General features: G+C 58.0%; 1 protein-coding gene across 50 annotated transcripts in view; it reads left to right on the top strand.

The window, feature by feature from the left end:
- PPP6R2 (protein phosphatase 6 regulatory subunit 2) overlaps nucleotides 1–20,344 on the top strand; it is an 82,662-nt gene extending 62,318 nt beyond the window's left edge. For 10 of the 50 annotated variants that reach the window (XM_072742269.1, XM_072742296.1, XM_072742295.1 and 7 more), the window contains 19 exons: nucleotides 156–293; nucleotides 1,625–1,690; nucleotides 3,447–3,559; nucleotides 3,944–4,057; nucleotides 5,340–5,466; nucleotides 6,495–6,647; nucleotides 10,849–11,052; nucleotides 12,224–12,288; nucleotides 13,735–13,850; nucleotides 15,266–15,351; nucleotides 16,114–16,211; nucleotides 16,684–16,741; nucleotides 16,907–17,031; nucleotides 17,200–17,357; nucleotides 17,659–17,824; nucleotides 17,908–17,996; nucleotides 18,365–18,518; nucleotides 19,267–19,461; nucleotides 19,559–20,344. In XM_072742269.1, coding sequence (XP_072598370.1) covers nucleotides 156–293; nucleotides 1,625–1,690; nucleotides 3,447–3,559; nucleotides 3,944–4,057; nucleotides 5,340–5,466; nucleotides 6,495–6,647; nucleotides 10,849–11,052; nucleotides 12,224–12,288; nucleotides 13,735–13,850; nucleotides 15,266–15,351; nucleotides 16,114–16,211; nucleotides 16,684–16,741; nucleotides 16,907–17,031; nucleotides 17,200–17,357; nucleotides 17,659–17,824; nucleotides 17,908–17,996; nucleotides 18,365–18,518; nucleotides 19,267–19,461; nucleotides 19,559–19,610 — 2,277 coding nt within the window. In that variant the 3' untranslated portion in view covers nucleotides 19,611–20,344. Of the gene's footprint in view, nucleotides 1–155; nucleotides 294–1,624; nucleotides 1,691–3,446; nucleotides 3,560–3,943; nucleotides 4,058–5,339; nucleotides 5,467–6,494; nucleotides 6,648–10,848; nucleotides 11,053–12,223; nucleotides 12,289–13,734; nucleotides 13,851–15,265; nucleotides 15,352–15,680; nucleotides 15,762–16,113; nucleotides 16,212–16,683; nucleotides 16,742–16,906; nucleotides 17,032–17,199; nucleotides 17,358–17,658; nucleotides 17,825–17,907; nucleotides 17,997–18,364; nucleotides 18,519–19,266; nucleotides 19,462–19,558 lie in introns of all 50 variants that reach the window. The other 40 variants (XM_072742254.1, XM_072742256.1, XM_072742291.1 and 37 more) reach the window with 13 other exon arrangements.
- Nucleotides 20,345–20,793: the final 449 nt, after the last annotated feature.

Raw genomic sequence — 20,793 nt, 5'->3', positions numbered from 1 at the left:
GTTCATGTCCATGCCTGTCCTTGGAGAGGTCCTTCTTAGAACTTCTGTAGGTCTTTCCATAATTTATGCTCAGTATAACTGAAAATTCATCTTTCTTGTGAGAGTTCTTCAAGGAGTGTTGGTTGTCAGGCTTATCAGGGTGTGTTTGATTTCAGGTGATTCTGTTCTTGAAGAAGAAGGACAGGTTCCTCAGCCTGGTGTTAAAGCACATCGGCACCTCAGCCCTCATGGACCTGCTGCTGCGCCTGGTCAGCTGTGTGGAGCCGGTGGGGCTCCGGCAGGAGGTCCTGCATGTGAGTGTGCGGCCCGTCCTCTCTGAAGGCCTCTGCCTGTCCGCGTGTGCTTGCAGGCTCCCTGGGCGCCTAGTGAGTGGCTCAGGGAGGCCAGAGTTGGGTGAAGGAGCTCAGAGACCCCCGGAGTGTCCCTCCCTCCCAACTTTCCCCCCAGTATGACTTTCTGTCTCTAGGGTCCCCAGGGGTTCTCGTCCAAGCTTGTATTTGAGGCTGGGTCTGTGACCTGCACCTTTGCTGCTGTACTGCCTCAGTCTGTTCAGAAGAGAAGTGCAGAGTGTTGCTTTCCTCTTGACACTCGGTGGAGAAGCAGAAGAGGGCTTTCCTCACCACCCCCCCCAGACCCCGGCTCTACGCCTGGCACATACCCTCTGAGCAAAGCACTGGCTGACAAGGATTCCATGTGGGGAGAGCAACAAAGACCAAGCAGGCCTGTATTTTGTCCTAGAGTCCATGCATGTGTCTGCCCTGACAGGCTCACAGTGAGAGGAGTGGTCATAGCTCCCTGAGGGCTTTCCTAGAAAACTGGAGAATTCTAATCTCAGAGAAACCAGGAAATCAGTGCTGGATAAGCTGTTCACTGCTGTTTGGCAGGTTTTATTTGTAATGCAATTTAAAATAAAGCATTGGTTCTTCTTGCCCACTTCCCAGCTCCTGGCATCGGGTGACAGTTGTCATCAAGGTGGCCGTCCTCACGCTCAGGTTCATCATAGAGCTGCCTCTGCAAAGGATTAATCGTGTTAGCTAACATGGGGTAGTGAATGCAGCATCAGTGTCAGCTGTTAACAGCAAAACGCCTGCATTAACTCCTTGCAGAGCAGCCACGGAGGCAGATCTTCCAGGTTTGGAGGAGGAAGTGCACCGGCCTTTCCTGAGTGCCCAGCACCTTTGGGCCTTGAACGGTGCTGGACTCTTAGTCCTCACAGCACCCTTGCTGCTGCCCCAGGCCTCTGTGCTTCTTCTGGTCTTGGAAAGGCCCCCCAGTGCCACAGAGAGTGGAGCACAGCAGGACCTCCAGGTGTAGCCAGGCTGTGCCCTGGGGAAGAGCCCTGCTGGTGCTTGAGTGGTTCCAGGCTCCAGCCCCTTCTGTCTTCAGAGATTTCCTGAAGACAGTATGTTTAAGAGTCCAGCACTGGGACATAAGGACCATGGTTCTCTTCTTCATGGACTTTGGGTCACTACTACTTCTTTTTGGGTCTGAATGGACACATATGTTGGACAAAGAATCTCTGTCCCTGCAACCTGGCATGTGGATTTCTTCTGCACCGAGGGACTTGCCTTCTGTTGAGTTAGATGTGAACAGCATCATTAACAGGCCTCTTTTTCCCTTTCAGTGGCTTAATGAAGAGAAGATCATCCAGAGACTTGTAGAATTGATCCATCCAAGTCAGGATGAAGATGTGAGTATGGCCCCTCACTCAGGGCTGTTGGAGAGTGCTCTCTGCTGCTGTGGGGGCACGTGCCCCTTTCCTCAGATGAGGACCAGTTAGATGCTTTTCTTCCTTTAACCAAGCACTGACTTCTAGACTATTTATTTTCAATAAAAAAGTAATACCTATATTTTGTAAAAAATAACAGAACTAAATTAGTTACCTCATCTCTGGCTGAGTAGTAACAGATTACTCCAAAACTTAGTTGCTTGTAACAGAAAGTATGTTTTTATTTCTGTTTCTATGAGTCAGGGACCTGGACGTGGCTTAGTGGGTGCTCTGCCTAGGGTCTGTCACAAGACCGTGGTCCAGGCTCAGCGGGGGGGGGGGGGGGGGGGGGGGGGGGGATCCGTTTCCATGGTCACCAGCAGGGCAGCTCACAACATGCTGCTGGCTTCCTTTGGAGTAAGCATCATGGAAGTCCTTTTTCTGCAAACTCATCTTGGAAGGAATGGTCCAGGAGCACCTGTGTGGCTCAGTTGGTTAAATGTCTGCCTTTGGCTCAAGTCATGATCCTGGGGTCCTGGGATCGAGCCCCGTGTCAGCGGGGAGTCTACTTCTCCCTCTCCCTCTGCTCCTCCCTTATGCTTCTGCTCACTCTCACTCTCTCTCTTAAAGAAATAAGATCTTAAAGAAAAAAAAGAAGAAGAAGAAGAAGGGACAGTGTATTGTGGGTGTGTTCTGCTCTCTAAGAGGGAGTGGCTGGGTCCAGCCTATGCTTGAGGAGGTGGGATTTATGAGGGCGTGAGCTCTGGGAGGAAGGCCCCCACTGCCAGTGTGGAAGCATGTGGGATGGCAGTGGGGCTTCCTGTCTTGGCCCCCTGCCCACTCCCTGCAGGAATCACTGTTGAGAGTTTGGAGTATATCCTGAAAGGCCTTTCTGTGCCTGATAAAAGCCAACATACGCTCCTGCCCTCAGCAGTTTGAGAACAGTGATGCCAACTCATGTGTGAGCCCTCTCTGTGTCCCGGCCGCACTGTTTTCTGTTCCTGTGTGCCTGTCGGACAGCTGGGTGAGGGGACTGTGCTCCAGACCAGGGGGTGCCCCTCCAGCTGTTTGAGTGCTGGGGGCTGACTGGCCTGCTCCCGGGTTAGAGGCAGGGGTGAGGCCACAGGGACCACCTGGCTGCTTTTCATTTCTCCCTAAAATAGTCCTGCATGTGCTTCCTTTAGCCTAGAGCCCCCATGACATGCACATCAGTGCTGTGTGTTCTGAGGCTCCCGGCGAGGAGCCAGGGCCGAGTTTCTCTCTAGTCAGTTATCTGCATTGCTAAACTCCCCAGTGTTGCAAGGGCACCATCCAGTCTTCACCGGCTAAGGATTAGTGTTGCCCAGAAGAGTCGAGGCCTCTTCTTTTCTCTGTGGCACCTGCCTTTTTCCATTAGCTTGTAGGACTTCTCCTGAATGTTACCAGCTAGGTTTTAATATTTAAAGTATGAATTTGAAATACAGTATCAGTAACGAAGTCATATATACAGTGTATTTTACAGTGGTTCCAGGGGTGGAGCAATGTCTGTGTAGTGTATTTAACCCTTAAGAGAACCCCATTTGGTCTGTACAGCAAAAGGTCTGACTAGATTTGCATTCTGACATCAGAAAGGCCCACCAGGCATTTCTGAGACGGACCGGTTCAGAGTCCTGCGTCCTGAGAACTGAGCAGCGAGTGGGGCAGCTCTGCTGACCTTTCTCAGCGCTGAGGAGAGTGCTGCATCTCCTTTTCCTTCCAGAGACAGTCCAATGCCTCTCAAACCCTCTGTGACATCATCAGGCTGGGCAGAGAGCAGGGCAGTCAGCTGCAGGAGGCTCCAGAGCCCGACCCCCTCCTCGCAGTGCTGGAGTCGTGAGTGCTGGCTGCATTATGGGTGCCTGGCTGGGTGGGTGCGGGGTCTTTCTGAGTCACTAGGAGGTCCCCAGGCCCTTCCTGGAGCACCAGCAGATGCTGCTGCTGCCTCTGATTCAGATTCTGATGAGCTGGCTGTGACATAGCCCGTCTGGCTCACTGGATAGACTTGTGTCTCCTGGGAGCGCTCTCCAGGCAGGTCCAGTGACTCAAGGCCAGTAGGGGCAGGAATGTCCTGAGAACCCTGGGTGCCTGGTGTGGAGCCCGAGCAAAGCCCATTCTGGGTTTAGGGGGGTTACTCCTTCTTGGGGAGGAGAGCTGGTCCTTTGGATGTGGGGCTGTGCATCTGCTCCAGCAGCAGTGAGCTCTGCGTGTGTCTGACAGGCAGGACTGCGTGGAGCAGCTTCTGAAGAACATGTTTGATGGAGACCAGACTGAGAGCTGCCTCGTTAGTGGGACTCAGGTGTTACTTACCTTGTTGGAGACCAGGCGGGCTGGGTGAGTGATGGGGGGCATGGCTGCGTGGCATGTTTCACTACTTGTTATGTAAATAATCACACAGGTAGACTCCTCATTGAAAAGGTAAATCCGCAGCCTCTCTGACCTTGGGTATCCGAGGTGTTCCCGCCTCAATCTGAAGGCACTAGTGTCAGCAGCTTCCCAAGTGTTCCTGCGTGTGTGTGTGTGTGTGTGTGTGTGTGTGGAACAGGTGTGGCCAGTTCCAGCATGTGGGGGGGGGGGGGGTGCCGGGTGTGCACGTGCATGTGTGTGCATCTCTGCTCTGCTCGTCCCGTTGTGTGCTGTGGTGACCTGTCTCCTGGGGTGACTAGTTCTCTTATTTCCTTGTTCTGGAGGGAGCCTCACTGAAGCCCCAGCGCGGATTAACTGTATGTAAACCGCAGCAACAACAAAAGAACAAAATGACAAGACATTGGGTTAATGTTGGTAGTGAGATTAGAAGCAGTTTCTCATTCTCACGCTCTCTGGGAACCAGTACGCAGCCGTTAGTGTATTCCCTAAAACTAGAATGATACTGCTGTCATTGTTTACTCTGGTCAGGCCACCAGAATGTTGACCGTTCTTGTCTTTGTGAACTCAGGAAGCCTGGGCCTGTTCTAGGGGATGTGGGGGCTCCTCTGCAGGCCTTTCTCAGCCTTGGCTGAGTTGAACGGACAGCGTGAAAATGACCCATAAAAGCAGAGATTGGGATGCCTGGGGCGCTCTGTCGGCTAAGCACCTCTTGGTTTCGGCTCAGGTCATGACCTCAGGGTCCTGGGGTTGAGTCCATTTTGGGGGTGCAGACGCCCAGTGGGGAGTCTGTTCGGATTCCCCGTCCTGCCCTGGTGTGCCTCCCCCCACTTGTGGTTCTCTCAAAAATAAATATATTTTTTTAAAAACCCACCAAAACCACGGGTGAGCCAGCTGATTCTCTTTTCTATAACTGAAAAAAGTTTATATGAATATCTCAGAGAAATTAGTTTTAAGAAGCTAGAGGGACAGTGTGGCATCCTGTCTCCTGTTTCTCAGCCAAGGAGTGGGAACCATGGTGAATATTTCCAAAACGGGGAGAGGGGGACAGAGATGGTTCCAGTGAGCATGAGCGGCCGGCCGCCTGCCTGGTGGGGATGAGGGGGCTGCCCTTAGCCATCACCTGGGAATGTTTTCTAAAGGCCAGTGTTGCCTTTCTCTTCTCTGTACCATGAGCAGAGAAGTCGGGGGGCAGGGTGAAACAGGATGGGGGTGTGTCCCCCGTGTCTCCATCTGCTGTCCTCATCCACAGGACAGAGGGCTTGGTGGACTCCTTTTCTCAGGGACTGGAAGGGCTGTGTACCATCAGCAGCAGCGTACTGCATGGCATTGAGCCACGACTGAAGGACTTCCACCAGCTTCTGCTCAGCCCGCCAAAGGTAGGTGAACTTCTGGTAGGTGCCTGTGCGGGTGTTGTGGGCGGGATGATTTGCAAGCAGAGGACCCTGCACCCCACTTGAGAACCACCAAGCAGGTGCCAGGAGCATGTTTTCACACCTTCATCTGCTCAGTGTCCATCTCTGCTCTGGGGTAAGGCCTAGGGTGTGGACATTTTGCACCCTCCTCCCAGATGACTCTTGTGCTCTGAAATAGGGGTCATCTGAGAACCTATGTTAACTGTGGGTCTGGCCTTCAAGTCAGGGGCCATGGGGCCCGGGGTCAGGTAGGGCACAGGGTTGGCTTTTGCCCAGCTCAGGAGCTCCAGGCAGTATGCGGCTCAGGTAGAGAAGGGCTCAGTCACTTAGCCGCCTGCCACCTCGCTCACCGTGGAGCCCCTTCCCCTTTCCTGGGTGCATCTCAGCACCCACCACGCTCTCCTGCACGGCTTATTTTATTTATCAACTTATCGTCTGCCTCTCCCACTAGAAAGTGAGCTTCATGAATGTAGGGATTCTGGAACATTTGGTTAATGAGAAGGTAGACACATCATGCTGCATGCGTGGGGTCAGGAAAGACCTGTGTTCAGTGTGACAAGGTTGCTGTTAGCCATCTCCTCTGAGCGCGTTAGCAGGGTTAGCTCAGTGTCCTGATGAGACTGTGTCCCCCAGAGAACTGGCCCAACCTTGGACACATCTCATGAGCTGAGGTGCATATCTCTTTACTTGATTTGCTGATACCAGAGAGTTCTGGGCTTCTGGGGGCAGTGGACCACCATTGCTTACTGTTTTGTGAGGCGCTAAGGGGAGTGGGGGGGGGGGGGTTCCTAACCCTGCTGACCCTCCTTTCCTCTTGCAGACAGTGCTGCCTGGAGGAACCTCCATGTACGCATCCTTATGCATCCCCAGGCTGGGCCATGTCATGGAGTAGTGGCCCTGGCCCTTTGAGCAGTTAGCACCAGAGCTAAGAGAGGCCTGCAGTGGTCATGCTGATTGCAAGGCTCTAACGGGTGATGCTTCTGTGTTTGTAGAAAAAAGCAATCCTGACCACCATTGGCGTGTTGGAGGAGCCCCTGGGGAATGCCCGTCTGCATGGTGCCCGCCTCATGGCTGCACTGCTACACACAAACACACCCAGCATCAACCAGGAGCTCTGCAGGCTCAACACCATGGGCTTACTGCTGGTGAGCGACTTGTGCAGTCTGCAGCGGGTGGGCAGACTGGGCAGGGTCCAGCAGAGCGGGCAGCTGGACCTCCGCATCCAGACAAGGGTCTACCCAAGGGAGGCTTTGGTTCGGTCCCAGAACAGACGCGGTCTGTGCAGAGAGACCAATTTCCCGGACCCATCCCAGGGCCGACCGCGCAGGTTGCTGGTGAAGCACACGGGGCGACAGCGGGCAGGCCTTGCCGTGGGCTCGTGGAGGATGCTCTGAAAGCAGAGGGCAGATTTCAAACCCAGTCTGAAGGAAAGGGGAAATACAGTCCATCTCCTTTCTGATTTCTGCCTAAGGTCAAACTTCCGTTATAGCTCTTCAACATAAAACATCCTAAAAGAGCAGCTGCTGGTCACCCACTATAGAAGGCCACCCTAGTGCTTCTTGTCCACAGCACAGCCTCGGTGCCTGAGGGAGAGGGTCAGGCAGGCAGGGCTGGCCCTGGGCAGCTGCTGTGGACAGAGGGTGCATCACCCCAGGTGTCAGCCGTGAGCAGATGCAGTCTTCAGTCTTGTATTTTGCCTTGCTGTAGGGCCTCTACTCCTGGAGGGCTGGAATCTTCAAAAAATTGAATCTTTATCCCAGAAGGAGCCAGCCTTGGAAGCAGGCCTGAAGTCTGACTATAAATTTCTTCCAGTGTTTGGACTCCCAGCCCAGATACGGATCAGGGGTTGAGTTATGAAAGGCCTCCTTTCCTTTTCCCTCTCGGCTTTTATTTTATTGTGGTAAAATACATATAACAGAATTTACCAGTTTTATAATTTCTAAGTGTACAATTCAGTGGCCTTAACTACCTTCACAGTGTTGTGTGGTCCTCACCACTGTTTCCAGAACTCCCCACCCCGCACACTGAAGCTGTGTCCCCATCACACACCCTCCGCCCCCGACACCCGCGCCACCAGCTCCCCTGTCCCCCCAAGTCTGACCACTGCATGTGCCTCCTAGAGGTGGAACCGTATGGGATTCGTCCTTCTGTGTCTGGCGTAGGTCACTGAGCACAGCGTCCTCGGGGCTCACCAGGTGGGGGCGGGTGTCTGCGGCTCCTTCCTTAGGGCCGAGAATGGGCCACCCTGTTGCTTGCTTCCTCCGCTGGTCTGCTGGGATAACGCTGCGGCAGACGCGGCTGTGCAGGGGCTCATCAGAGTCCCTGCTTTCAGTTCTCTCCTCGAGACAAGGAATGGATGGGTCCTCTTGTGCGGCTTCAGGAGGAGCCAGCACTTTCCCACAGCGGCCGCTCTGTTTTACCAGCCATGTGGGAACTCTCCAGTTTCTCCACATCCGCACCAACACGTGTTTCCTGTTTATTGGTTTTGTTTGTTTTTTAATAATAGCCATCCTCGTGTTATGAAGTGGTATTTCTCTGGGGATCGTGCTTTGCATTTCCCTAATGATTATCTTTGGAGAACCGTTTGTTCAGGTCCTTTGTCCATTAAGTGGCTTGTTTGGTTTTTTTTTTTTTATGGTTGAATAGTAGGAGCTCTTTGTATATTCTCTGTGTTAAAATTTAGCAGATACATGATTCAAAAATCTTTTCTTCCGTTCTCTGGATTATTTTCACTCTCTTGATAGTATCTTTGACCCAAAAGTTGTAAATTTTTATAAAGTCCAACTTACCTATTTTTTTCTTCTATTGATTGTCTTTTGGGTGTCATATGCAAGAAATCATTGCCAGAACTTCTGTCATGAAGGTTTCCCATGTTTTCTTTTTCTTTTCTTTTTTTTTTAAGTTTATTCATTCATTCATGAGGCAGAGACACAGGCAGAGGGAGTAGCAGGCTTCCTCTGGGGATCCCGATGTGGGACTCGATCATGGGACTCCAGGATCACGCCCTGGGCTGAAGGCGGTGCTTAACCACTGAGCCACCCAGGCGTCCCAAGATTGGCTTTTTCGGGATCCCTGGGTGGCACAGCGGTTTGGCGCCTGCCTGCCTTTGGCCCAGAGCGCGATCCTGGAGACCCGGGATCGAATCCCACGTCGGGCTCCCGGTGCATGGAGCCTGCTTCTCCTCCCTCTGCCTGTGTCTCTGCCTCTCTCTCTCTCTCTGTGACTATCATAAATAAAATAAAATAAAATTCTTTAAAAAAAAAAAAAAAAAAAGATTGGCTTTTTCGATCTTTTTCAAGATTTGCCTCTTGGGATCCCTTTAGATTCCATACAAATTTTAGGATGGGTTTCCTATTTCTATCCCAAAAAATGCCAGTGGGATTTTGATACATATTACATTAGTTTGTAGATCTGGTTTGGGTAGTACTGTTATCCTAACAAAACAAAGTTTTCCAGTCCATCCATGAACATGGACGACGTTCCATTTGTTAAGGTTCTCTTTCTTTCAGCAGTGTTTGTAGTTTCTAGTGTATGAGTCTTTTCATTTCCTAGGTTTTAATTTATTCTTAAGTATTTTATCCCTTTGAACATTACTACAAATGGAATTGTTCTTTAATTTTTTTAATCTAAATTGTTAATGTGTGGAAATACACTAATCTGTGTGTTGATTTTGTGTCCTACAACTTTGCTGAACTTGTTTATTAGCTCTAACAGTTTATGTGGAATCTGTGGCATTTTCTGCATATAAGATTGTATCGTTTGTGAAAAGAGGTAATTTTACTTCTTTCTTTCCAGTTTGCACACCTTTTATTTCTGTATCTGGCCTAATTGCTCAGTTAGAACTTCCAGTGCAACACTGAGAGAGTGGGCTTCCTGCCTCATCCTTCATCGTAAAGAAACAGCTTCCAGTCCTTCACCATTGAGTGCGGTGGTTGCTGCTTGCCAGCCACATATCCCTTATTGCATTGAGATTTCCTTTTATTGCTAGTGTATATAGCAATATAAGTGTTTTGTATGTTGTCAGATGTACTTTCAGTATCAGTTGAGGCAATTATGTGTTTCCCCCTTTATTTTGTTAATATGGTACATTACATTTGGTTTTCAGATGTCGAACCATCCCTGCATTCCAGGAATAAATCCCACCTGGTCACAGAGCATAGTTCCTTAATATGCTACTGAGTCTGGTTTGTTAGTATTTTGTTGAGGATTTTTGCATCCGTGTTCATAAGGGACATTGGTGTGTAGTGTTCTTGGGATGTCTTTGTCTAGTTTTGATAATTTTGTCTAGTTTTCTATGATAATCCTCATAGAATCAGAAAGTGTTCCTTCTTTTGGGGGGAAGAGTTTGAGAAGGATTGGTGGTGTTGATTTTTCTTTAAATGTAATAATATTTGGGAGAATTCACCAGTGAAGCCATCTGGCCTAGGTTTGTTTTTTTTTTTTACTGGGAGGTGGGTCTGACTCTGATGAGGATGAGGAAACATCTGAGGCCATCTCCAGGATCACTCAGGGTTATACCGGCAGAGAAGGTAAACCTGGGAACTGTGTCAGGCAGGTGGGCTTCCTGCCTTGAACCATTGGTCAAACCCTTGGTGTGAAGGAGGGGCCCATACTCCTATCTTGGGGTGGCATCCATACCCTATCTTCCCACCCCATTCCCCCACCCCACACACCATGTCCTCCTCCTTCCTCGTGGGCAGCAGAAGGCCTGGGACACAGGCTTCCATAGTCACTGTGTGAGAGAAGGCCAGAGGGATGTGGACAGGCACGCTTGTGTCACCCCTCTGTGCTGCTGGCACATGGGGCCAGAATCCTAGGTGGGCTGCTGTGCCCACTTGGTCTAGGGGAGGGGACAGCCACCCGCATTCAGCCTCCCCTGGCCAGTGGCCTGTGCAGTTGGGGTGGGCCCACTGGGTTCCCTCAGGGCGTGTCCACTGTGCACACCTCCCTGAATACAATCCCTGTTCGAGAACTTAATGTACTTCCAGTAATTCATGAGTCAAAGACAAAATGATAAAGGAAGAAGAGTAAAAATACTATGTAGCAGAATGTGTACCATGTATTTAAGGAATTTAAGGTGGATGCTCCAGGTGGTGCAGCCTGTTGAGGACACCTGAGAAAGAAAAAGTGGCTAAAAATTAATGAGTTAAGCTTTTGACTTAAGGACAAAAAGATGTGGTTAGATGAGAGCAGAGATGAACGAGAGTGCAGCACTGCAGCTGAGATGGAATGGTCAGGGTCGGGGCTCCTGCTGGGTGGTCAGGGCACGGTGATCCCCTCCCTCTGTGGTCCCGCTGCAGGAGGACACTGGTCCAAGGAGTTTCCCCTGTCCTCTCTTTACCCCAGGACCTGTTCTTTAAGTACACTTGGAATAACTTTTTGCACTTCCAAGTGGAACTATGCATAGCCGCTATTCTGTCCCACGCTGCCCGGGAGGACAGGGCGGAAGCCAGCAGACCAGAGAGCGGGGTGGAGCCTCTGCCCGGGAGTGGGGACCCAGAGACCCCCCAGCCTGCTGCCAGCCGCCCCGAGAACACTATGGTGACTCATGTAAGTCCAGGAAGTGTCCTGCGTGTCCCTGCATGCCGGCCCCGCCCAGCGTGTGTGGCTGTCCGCTCCAATACAGGCTGCCCGTGGCCACCCCGACCCTCCAGGGCACAATGTGCTGCCCTCCCTCCACCCACGAGATTGAGAGTCACACAGGAAGGGTCCATGTTTGCCAGGGCTGCTGTGCTGGGGGACCAGGGGCAGGGCCCCGAGTGGGGGGCCACTCACCAGAGGGGTGAGGGCGCCTGATGCTGCCCTGTGATCTCCTTCCAGGCCAGTCCACCGTATCTTGTCGAGCTACTACTGTCGGGAGAGAACCCAAAGGGAAATGCAAGGGAAACAGAGAATGTGTTCCATTCTCATGAGAAAATGTTCTGGGATTATGGACCTTTGGAAACTACACTCCCTCTCTTTTCCTCAGCTCTTCCTGCCCCATGAGTGCGTGGCAGGAAGCTCACCTCCAGGACTGCCCCAGCTCTCCCTGAGCCCTGAGTGAGCACACCTGGTGTGGGTGTCTGTGTCTCCTCTGCCCGGAACAGCAAGCCTTGTGTCTGGCAGACAGTAGGCCTTAGCATTTTCTAAGGAGAAGAAACAAAAAAAAAAAAAAAAAAGAAGAAGAAGAAACAAACACGTACCCAGCTGGGTGCCGTGCAGAAGTGGCACAGATGCCCCTCCCTATGTCAAGGAGCCGGCTCAGAGATGCTTCCCTGGGAAGGCCGGGGGCTTGGCAGACCCCATAGAAGCTGTGGTTGAGCGAGTCCTGCCGTATGCAGGCTAACAGCACCCCAGGAGGTGGACAGCTGGGAGCAGGAAGGGGGTGCAGGGGCCTGGAGCCCAGTGAGGGAGCCTCCCCCCTCCCCCCCCCGATGGTGAGGCCCTGTGTAGGGTGGGGTGTGAGCTGGGTTCCAGAACAAATGTGCAGGCACAGGACACAGGATCCTGGCCCAGAAGCCAATGGATGCCCTCAGGCCTAATCATTGCTTCTAGACAGAGAAGGTGGGAGGACAGCACAGAGGAGGAGTGGAGCTGGGCAGCCCTATGGGGCCTGGGGCAGCACCTGCCCTTGCTGCGTGGTAGGGACAGCAGGGAGCCCACGGCAGTATCCCCTTAACCCGTGCGGTGCAGGTTGCAGGGGGTAGCCTGTGGACCCTGACCTGTGTCACCTACCCCCCAGCTGTTCCAGAAGTGCTGCCTGGTCCAGAGGATCCTGGAGGCCTGGGAAGCCAACGACCACGCACAGTAAGAACCCACAGGGTGCTGCGGGGGTGCCTGAGGGCCCAGTGTGGGGGTCCTGCTCCCGGGAGAACACCTGGAGCTGCTGCCGCCCAGGGAAAGTTAGGGCCCCAGGTGACCAGAGGAGACGGGCAGAGCAGCTCCATCCCCAGCACTGCCCTCCCCCTCCATCAGCAGAGACCCCAGTCTTACCCCACAGTGTGTCCTCAGTCCTCCCATCTCCTCACCCCAGCCACCAGCCGGTTCTCTTACTGAGCCCCAAAACCTCAGAAGTGCATCGAGGCTACTTCCTGCTTTTTCTCCTGCACTCCGCTGGGAGCTTTGTGAAGCACCGGTGGTCCCACCCCTGCCACAAGGTCTCAACCACCCAGGTCACCCAAGGTGTGGCCTGCAAGGGCCATGTGGGCAGCCTCAGCCCCGACCGAGCTCCTGGGAGCTGTCCGACCTCACCTGGGCCACGGCTCACATCCTGCTGTCACAGAACCCACCAGTTTGCCGAGACAGGGCCATCTTCCCTTCCTTGGGCCCCATCTCTGCAGCGCCCACTATAGGCCCCTGCAGAGCCTCATCTGTATAGTCCATGTATTTGTGCACATGGGTACCTGTTGGGGGAGGACTTCATGCTGCCACCAAGGGGTTCACAACATCCCAGAGGTTAAGGCGACAGGCCCTGGCCCAGCCCTGGCCCAGCCCTCCGCTCCCTGTTAGCTTGTGCCACCAGGTGTTCTCAGCTCCCTCCAGCAGGCTGGGCTCACTGGCTCAGGGTTGACAGAGGGTGTGGTGGGAAGTGGCTCTGCCCACTGTACGCCCACGAGCTGCCTTTGTAGCTGGGGGAGCATTTTACGTCTCCCTAACCCAGGGAGGAGTTTAAGACCTGCCCTCCTGCTGGGTCGGGGGTGTGACTGGGGAGACGTCGGATTCAAAGCTGTGTGTGATGGGAACGTGGACAGCAGCCAGGCTGTGGGCCTCAGAGCGCACGGAGCTCGGTCTGGAGCTGTGACCGGCCAGCTCCCAGCCGTCCCGGCCCCACCCACGTCTGTGTCCTGCCCGTGTCGCGCTCGGTCGGCCCCCATCAGCACAGAGCAGGGATGTCCTGCGTTTTTGTCTAAGTCCTCTGTCCCAGTGGGTGTTCCTTTGGGTCAGCCAGCCTGGGCGAAGCTGGGAGGGCCTCTGGAGCCGGACAGCTCAGGGGTGTCTGGGTGTGGGGTGAGGGGCACGGCGCTGAGGCCCCACGTGCCCTGCTGCTGGGGGGGGGGGGCATCTGCCTCGTTAGCACTTCCTGGTGAGGTTGGAGTGATTGGCTGGCACACAGCAGGTGCTCTCCAAACAGAAGGGGCCCGCAGGGAAGGCTGTGAGGAAGGACCCGCAGGGGGCAAAGGTCAGGCCCTGGGGACGCACAAGGAGGAAAGGAGGAAAACCCAGTGGTCCCCTTGAAAACCCACTTCCTTTCAGGGCAGCGGGTGGCATGAGGCGCGGCAACATGGGCCACCTTACCCGGATCGCCAACGCGGTGGTGCAGAATCTGGAGAGGGGCCCCATGCAGACCCACATCAGCGAGGTCATCCGAGGTGAGCCCTCCCTGCCCTCGTTGCCCTCCTGGCAGCAGGAGCCCTGTGGTGGGTGTTGCTGCTGCCTGTGACCCCTGACTGCCACCTCCTGCCCTCAAGCGCCCCCAGCAAGTGGTATCAGGACACGCTGCTTAACCAGGTGGGCCTGGGTCGCGGGGTTGGTCCTCCTTGTGCCCAGAGACCCTGTCAGGCGCCTGCGGGGCAGCTCGTGGCTCGGGAGCCAGCACTGTGCTCTACCCAGGGACCCCGAGGCCTGCCTGGACGCCACCCCCCTCTGCCTCAGGCAGCTTTGCAGACCTTTCCAGCCAAGTCGGGGGAGCCGGGGGAGGTGGCCTCCGTGCTCCAAGAGGGGGCTGTGGGCCCTGAGCCGAGGCAGCCTCTCCTCTGGTTGGGCCTCACCTCTGCCCTCACCCCGAGACACTTGCTACCCTCTCAGCCTGGGGCCAATACTCACCCCTCTTTCTGGCCCTCTCATGCCCTGGCCTGGTCTGCAGGCCCTGGGTGCCGGGCCTCGTGAGCTGAAGAGGGCCCAAGGGGGTCTTGGTTAGACCGGAAGGCGGGCAGCTGGGAGGGCCCAAGTGGCCCTGCCAGGGTGGATGATGCCTGGGCCAGCCTGAGCAGGGGGGTGGAGAGGCCCCGGAGCTCGCAGTGGGCAGATGGGGGGATGCACGAGTGAGCCGAGGAGGCGAAGGGTGGGCAGAAGCCAGGACCCCCCCAGGGTGCTGGGGCTGTGTTCACAGCAGCTTCACGACCAGGACCGTCCTCCCTCCTCAGCCCTGGGTGGGATCTTGTGCCCTGTGAATGGTGTTCACACAAGAGGCTGAGCCGCCTGGTGGGGTCCCTCCAGGGGTGTGGGGAGATGGTCGTGCAGGGCCCCAGTGCCCTGAGCCTGGAGAGGGCATGGGCAGGTGTTCAGCCCATCCCCCACTGTGCAGCTGAGGAAGCCTCACTGGAAGCCTCTGGGCTGGTTGTGCAGCAGGTGTAGATCTGTGGTCTTGGCTCACTGGCTGCCTGCCCCTGCCCCTCAAGAGAGTCCCTGCTGTGGTCCCTCTGGCCAGAAGCTCTGGGTGGCCGTCCAGGATGGGAGCAAGGGGCTGTGCTCGGTCCATGGCCTCCAGGCTGGTGTCTGGCCCGAGGAGGCTCCCCACGGAGGGACAGTTTGGGGTGCGGGAGGTGAGCCAGCAGCTCTCTGTCCTGGTCTCACGTCACTCAGCTGTGAACTTTCCAGAACACAGGTGCATGGGATGTACTGAAAGGGCCGGAGAGGGTGGAGGACGCGGCCAGGCTGCAGCCCCCAGTGCTGAGGTTGGGCCCCGCCCCGCGAGCGCCCCTACGGGATCCCTGGGCACCCTTCCAGCAGCCGCCCTGTGTGCCCCGCTGCCGTCCCCTGGCTCCCCAGCACTGCTCCCTTGCAGGGCTCCCCGCGGACTGCCGAGGGCGCTGGGAGAACTTTGTGGAGGAGACCCTGGCGGAGACCAATCGCAGGAACGCTGTGGACCTGGTGAGGGGCTCGGCTGTGCTGCTGCTTGGCGTCGGCTGGCGCTGGGGCCACGCCCTCCTGGGTGCTTGTGGAGCGTGCGTGTGTGCGTGTGCACCCATGTGGCCCAGCCAGGTGCAGTGGGTCCCTGGTTCCGCGTCCCGCTCCAGATCCCGGGGCCCCTACCGCCTCAGCAGAGCGGGTGTCAGCCCCTCCCCTGACCCCTTAGGTGCCCTGCTGCGTCCTGGGGCTCCTGGTGCCCCAGGCCCAGTGTGTGCTACGCCACAGGGAGGGGCAGGGGGCAGGAGCCCCGGGGCAGCGGGGCTCACATCCACCCGCTCTGGCTGTTTCAGGTAAGCACCCACCACCTTCACCCCTCGAGTGAGGATGAGGACATGGAGGGCGCTTTCCCTAATGAGCTGTCCCTGCAGCAGGTGCGTGTGGCCGCTCTGCACACTCAGGCAGCCCTTTCCCGCCCTCGGCGGCGCTCAGGCTCCGGGCCGTCCTGCCCAGCGCCTTGTTGAGCTGCAGCAGAAAGCAGCCCAGGGGAGCGTTCTGGTCCCCACGCACCAGGCTCCAGCAGGGGAGGGGCTAGGCGTGCAGCCCCTTGAACGAGGGGGGGCCCCGAGCCACCCAGTGGATGATCGTGAGACTCGCACGAGGCTGTTTGGACACGACCCTGCGTTCGTGTTCCCCCAAGAGGTTAGGTTGGGAGAAGCCGCAAGGCACCGCTGCTTCCCTGGGAGCGGCCTCGGTCTGAGGCCTACCCTGCGCCACCCCTGCCAGGCTTTCTCGGAGTACCAGGTCCAGCAGATGACGGCCACCTTCGTGGACCAGTTTGGCTTCAATGACGAGGAGTTTGCCGACCAGGATGACAGTGTCAAGTGAGCTCCCAGGATGTGCCCGGGGCACCGTGTCCCAGCTGCCCACCTCGGTCGGGAGCCCCATTTGGATCCCTCATCACTGCCCACTACCTTGTCCCCTGTCCATTTTGGGAGGAGCTGAGTCCTCGGTGTGGCCCTGTCTTGCCTGGGCCTGGAGGCCATTCGGCCACTTCCTGAGCTGAAAGCAAGTGTGACTCAGAGTCACTGTGGGAGGGGCCAGGCTGGGACACCCCCAGGAAGGCAGGTCATCACCGTGCAGACCAGGGACAGAGTGGGCCCAGGGAGGAGGGCAGGGGCCACCCCCCTCCGTCAAGGTCCCCGTCTGCTGACACCACGTGGCCGCCTGCAGAGACGTCCACCCCTGTGGGCCTTGCTCTGTTCCCTGCGAGGTGCAGCCGGGGGCACGCACGATAGTCCGTGGGGTGTCGCAGGCCCTGGCGGCTACGTGCTGAGTGCCCCCCGTGTATTGCAGTGCCCCCTTCGACAGGATTGCAGAGATCAACTTCAGCATTGACGCCGATGAGGACAGTGTGAGTTCCCAGCTCCATCCTCATTGGACAGGGACAGGGGTGCCGGGTGGGTGGGCAGCCGGAGAGACAGGGCTGCTTCATGCCTGGGCCCCGTCCTGAGTGCCCCCTGCCTGGCTGAGCCCCGCTGGGAGCCGCGTGTGACCACATGCGTGCTCGTGCTTGCAGCCCAGTGCAGCTCTGTTTGAGGCCTGCTGCAGTGACCACATCCAGCCCTTTGACGATGACGAGGAAGATGACATCTGGGAGGACAAGGAGATGCATTGCATGGCCCGGGTGACGGCCAGAGCCAGGTGTGAGGGCCCCCCAGTCCCCCAGGCCCCTTGATGCAGAGGCCGCAGAACAGTGTGCGCACCCCTAGCCCTGCCCCAGCATGATGCTGTGCGTGCACAGGAGGGGCGGGGCCTGGGTGCCCCTTGCGGAGCTGGCTGGTGGCTGCTCTGACCGTGTGCCCTCCCTAGGTTTGGGGGTCCTCACACCTCAGAGAGCTGCTCCAAGAATGGCCTGGAGCGTGGAGGCCAGGATAGGAAGGAGGGTTTGGAAGCCGACAAGGATGCCGGTGCTCCTCTGGCCTCCACCCAGAAGGAAGGGCCTCCTCGCTTGGAGGGTGGCTCAGAAGGTAACTGCGGGGGACGTGGGGTTCAGGCGGGGCAGGGGACTTGGTCAGGGACACAGCCCTCTCTGTGTGCTGGGGGCTGCGTGGGCTTGCTGTCTGCCGACTTCCTTGGCACCGGCTTCAGGCAGTGTCCCTGAAGGCGGCAGGTGCTGTGGCTCGGACCCTGGCTGCCCCCGCCCCCATCACAGTGGTGGCCGGTGTCATCGTCCCTCGCCCCAGGCCCACCAGGGAAGGCCTGCCCTGCACCACTCCCTGTGGGGCCGACCTGCAGGTCAAGGGTACCTGGACTGCCGTGTCTCCCCAGCAGGCACCTCGTGGAGCGTGTTTGATGAGCCGGGGAACTCGCCAGCGCCGGCCCCGGGAGTGGCCGTGGACGTGGGCTCCAGCGTGTGGGCAGCCAGCACCTCCAGCCCCTCGGCTCTGGAGGAAAAGGGCTGGGCCAAATTCACCGACTTCCAGCCTTTCTGCTGGTGAGCGGGCGGGCCGGGAGGTCACCCCGTGTGTGCCTGGGGGTGGCACCTCCCCGGCGGGGGCTCAGCCTTGCCTTCCGCAGCTCCGAGTCGGGGCCCAGATGCAGCTCCCCAGTGGACACGGGCCACAGCGATGCCCCGGACGGCCCGGACCAGGGCCCAGAGCGAGCCCGTGAGTAGGAGGGGCTCTGAGCACAGGGCGTGGGGAACGTGGTCCTGGGCCCCACGGCTCTGTCTCCCTGGGGACACTGACCTGCCTGCGCCCGGCCCTGCTGCCAGGAGCTCTGGCCAGCGGTGAGGGCTTACCCAGCCCAGGCCGGTCTCCCCAGGGCTCCGGGTACACTGCGCCGCCTCGCTGGCCATCCTTGACCCTGGGCCCAGGGAGGGGCTTGGAGCCACGGGCCTGAGGGGGGACGACTGTCCTCATACGGTTCCTAGAAATGGACACATGCACACGTGGGTTTGAGGGCCTGGAGGCCGTGCGCTGTGGCCTCTCCATCCTCCCTGGGCGTCACCAGCACCCTGTGCCCCATCCTGTAGGCCCGGCTTCCCCCTGTGCCTGGAGCGTGTGTGTCACCAGGAAGGCCCCCCTGGTGGCTTCCGACAGCAGTGAGGACAAGACGGCTGGTGCCTTGGAAGCTGTCAGTATGGGTCCCAGCCGGGAGGCCCCCCTGCTGCCCATGTCAGCCCCCAGGTGTGCGGAATGGGGTGCGCGCAGGGCCCCGGGTGCTCACAGACGTCTCCAGCCCCCTGGCGAGGGGAGGGGAGTGGAGCCGGGGCTCCGGTGTTTTGCGGAGATGAGCGCATGACCCCCCCGCCGCCCCCCGGGGTCTCAGGGTTGGGGCTGCCCAGGGTCGGGCCGCAGCCCATGCAGCAGGACGGGGTGTCCACACCCTGCTGGGCCCTGGAGCCCTGACGGGGCATCGCTGGTTCCTCCGCACACACCGCATGCACCGGGGGGAGCTGCGGGCCTTGGGGATGGCGCTGCACAGACCCACCCACCCTGGCTGCACAGACCCACCCACCCTGGCGGCGTGGTGGGCAGGGCCCGAGAGGGGCGGTGGGGCCTCTGAGGGGCCCTGCGCCTGGGCGCTGGCTGGGCTGCTGCTCTCAGGCTCAGGGTGCGCTGGGGTCCGCAACGTTGGGGTTCCTGCGAGCCTGCCTCCCTGCGAGCCTCCCTAGCCAACTGCCCTCGGCACCAGCCCTGCTCCGAGCCGGTTCTGTGGTCCCCAAAGGCCGTGGGCATCCGGAGCTGGGGTGCTCCCAGTGCTCGTGGGGCTGCGGGGCCGCCACGGGCTCATGCTCGTCTGGGGCTCGGTGACCCAGGCCGCTGTTCCTGGCTGTCCCAGGAGTGCCCGCGGAGGCCAACGGGGGCAGGCCGCTGGGGGTGGGGCTGTCCTGGCCGAGGTGGACCAGGACACCGGAGCCTACCTTTGGCACAGGTTCGAGCCCGTGCTCCCCGCGCCTGTGGAAGCCCCCTGTGCTCCAGCTGCGGCCGCGCCCCCCAGGGCCGCCCCCGCGCCCGCTGCCCTGGCCAGCACCCCCGGGATGACCGCAGCGGGGCCCCCGGCAGCCGTCACCACTGCGGCCCCAGCCACGTGCACAGCAGCTGTCCTGGGGACAGGGACGAAGGATAGGTAAGCAGGGCAGTTGGGGCTGGGGCTGCGGGGCCTCGGGGTGCTGCGGGGCATCAGCCTCAGGAGCTCCCAACCGTGCCTGCCCGCCCCCCCGCAGGAAGATGGACTCCCCGCCACCCGCAGGAGCCGCCTTGAACGGCCCCGTGTGACGCTGCTGCCACCCAGCCACGGCGCGCCCTTAATCGAGGAAACTACCTGGTGATGCAATTTGTCTTTTTTAATTTAATTTTATTTTAAAATAAATGCTGCATTGGTAAAGCTGGCAGTTGGAACCAGTTGGACGGCCCAGCTTGCGTCTCTCCTGACGACCCTGAGTGGGTGTCGAGCCCAGCTCCGCTTACAGCAATAAGGCCTCCGATGTGCTCTGCCTGGGAGCCGGGCAGTCCCAGACGCCGTGCAGCCCGAGGGCATGGATGCCACAGGCTCCGAGCGTCCGTTTTTACCGTTTTTTTGTTTTTTGTTTTTTTTTTTTTTAAACAAACGCAGGAAAGAGCCACGTGTTTGCACTTTTGTGTCCAGCCAGAGCGAAGGGCCTCCCGGCCCTGGGGACAGACGTGGGTCTGGAGCTGGACTGGCCACGCAGGGCCGTAGCTGCCCGGGGAGCCGGCCTGGAGCCGGGCTGCGAAGTTGACTGCCTTAAAACAAGCCCCTCGTGGCCGAGTGGGCAGTGGGGACACCTGGCGGGGGCGCCGGGGCACAGAGACGGGCTTCAGCAGTGCCAGGTGGGGCAGGGTCTGCGCCTGTGGGAGGGCAGGGCCAGGTCACAGGGTCCTGGGGGGTCTGCAGGATTATTTTGTGTTGAGTCCATTTTTAATGTTCTGATCACCTGACAGGGCACCCAAGACCCCAACTCCCAATAAAAGTTGTGTTATTCTTACTGACAGCCCTGTGTGGTGTGCGGCTGAGAGCCCGGAGCCCCAGCCGGGCCCTTCCCAGCTCCCCCCTCCTGCACCCACTGCACCCCCCTTGTGGTGGTTGGGCGGCCACAGGCCAACAGCTGAGCTGGGGGGGTGGTCTCCTAATGACTCACCTGACATCACCTGTCTTGCCTGTGTCCACATCTGCTGTTCACCCCCCCCCCCCCAACCACCAGCCACACCTGCTGGGAACCCAGCGCCCAACATCCACCTGGCTGGCTCCTCGTGCAGGTGGGACTCACAGGAGGGAACACGGCACCTGCACCCTGGAGGCCGGCCTCCGTGTGCACCTCAATGGCCATCGCCACCCGTCAGGGTGGGTGGGCACAAAGCAGCAGCCTATGGACCCCCCACACACACACCATGGGCTCCCGGCACAGGGGGAGGCGGGCTGAGCGGGCAGAGGACACACAGG

This window comes from Vulpes vulpes, chromosome 16 (genome assembly GCF_048418805.1).
Source record: "Vulpes vulpes isolate BD-2025 chromosome 16, VulVul3, whole genome shotgun sequence".
Lineage (NCBI taxonomy): Eukaryota > Metazoa > Chordata > Mammalia > Carnivora > Canidae > Vulpes > Vulpes vulpes.
Note: the sequence above shows the minus strand (reverse complement) of the source record. Positions and strands in the feature narration are given on the sequence as shown.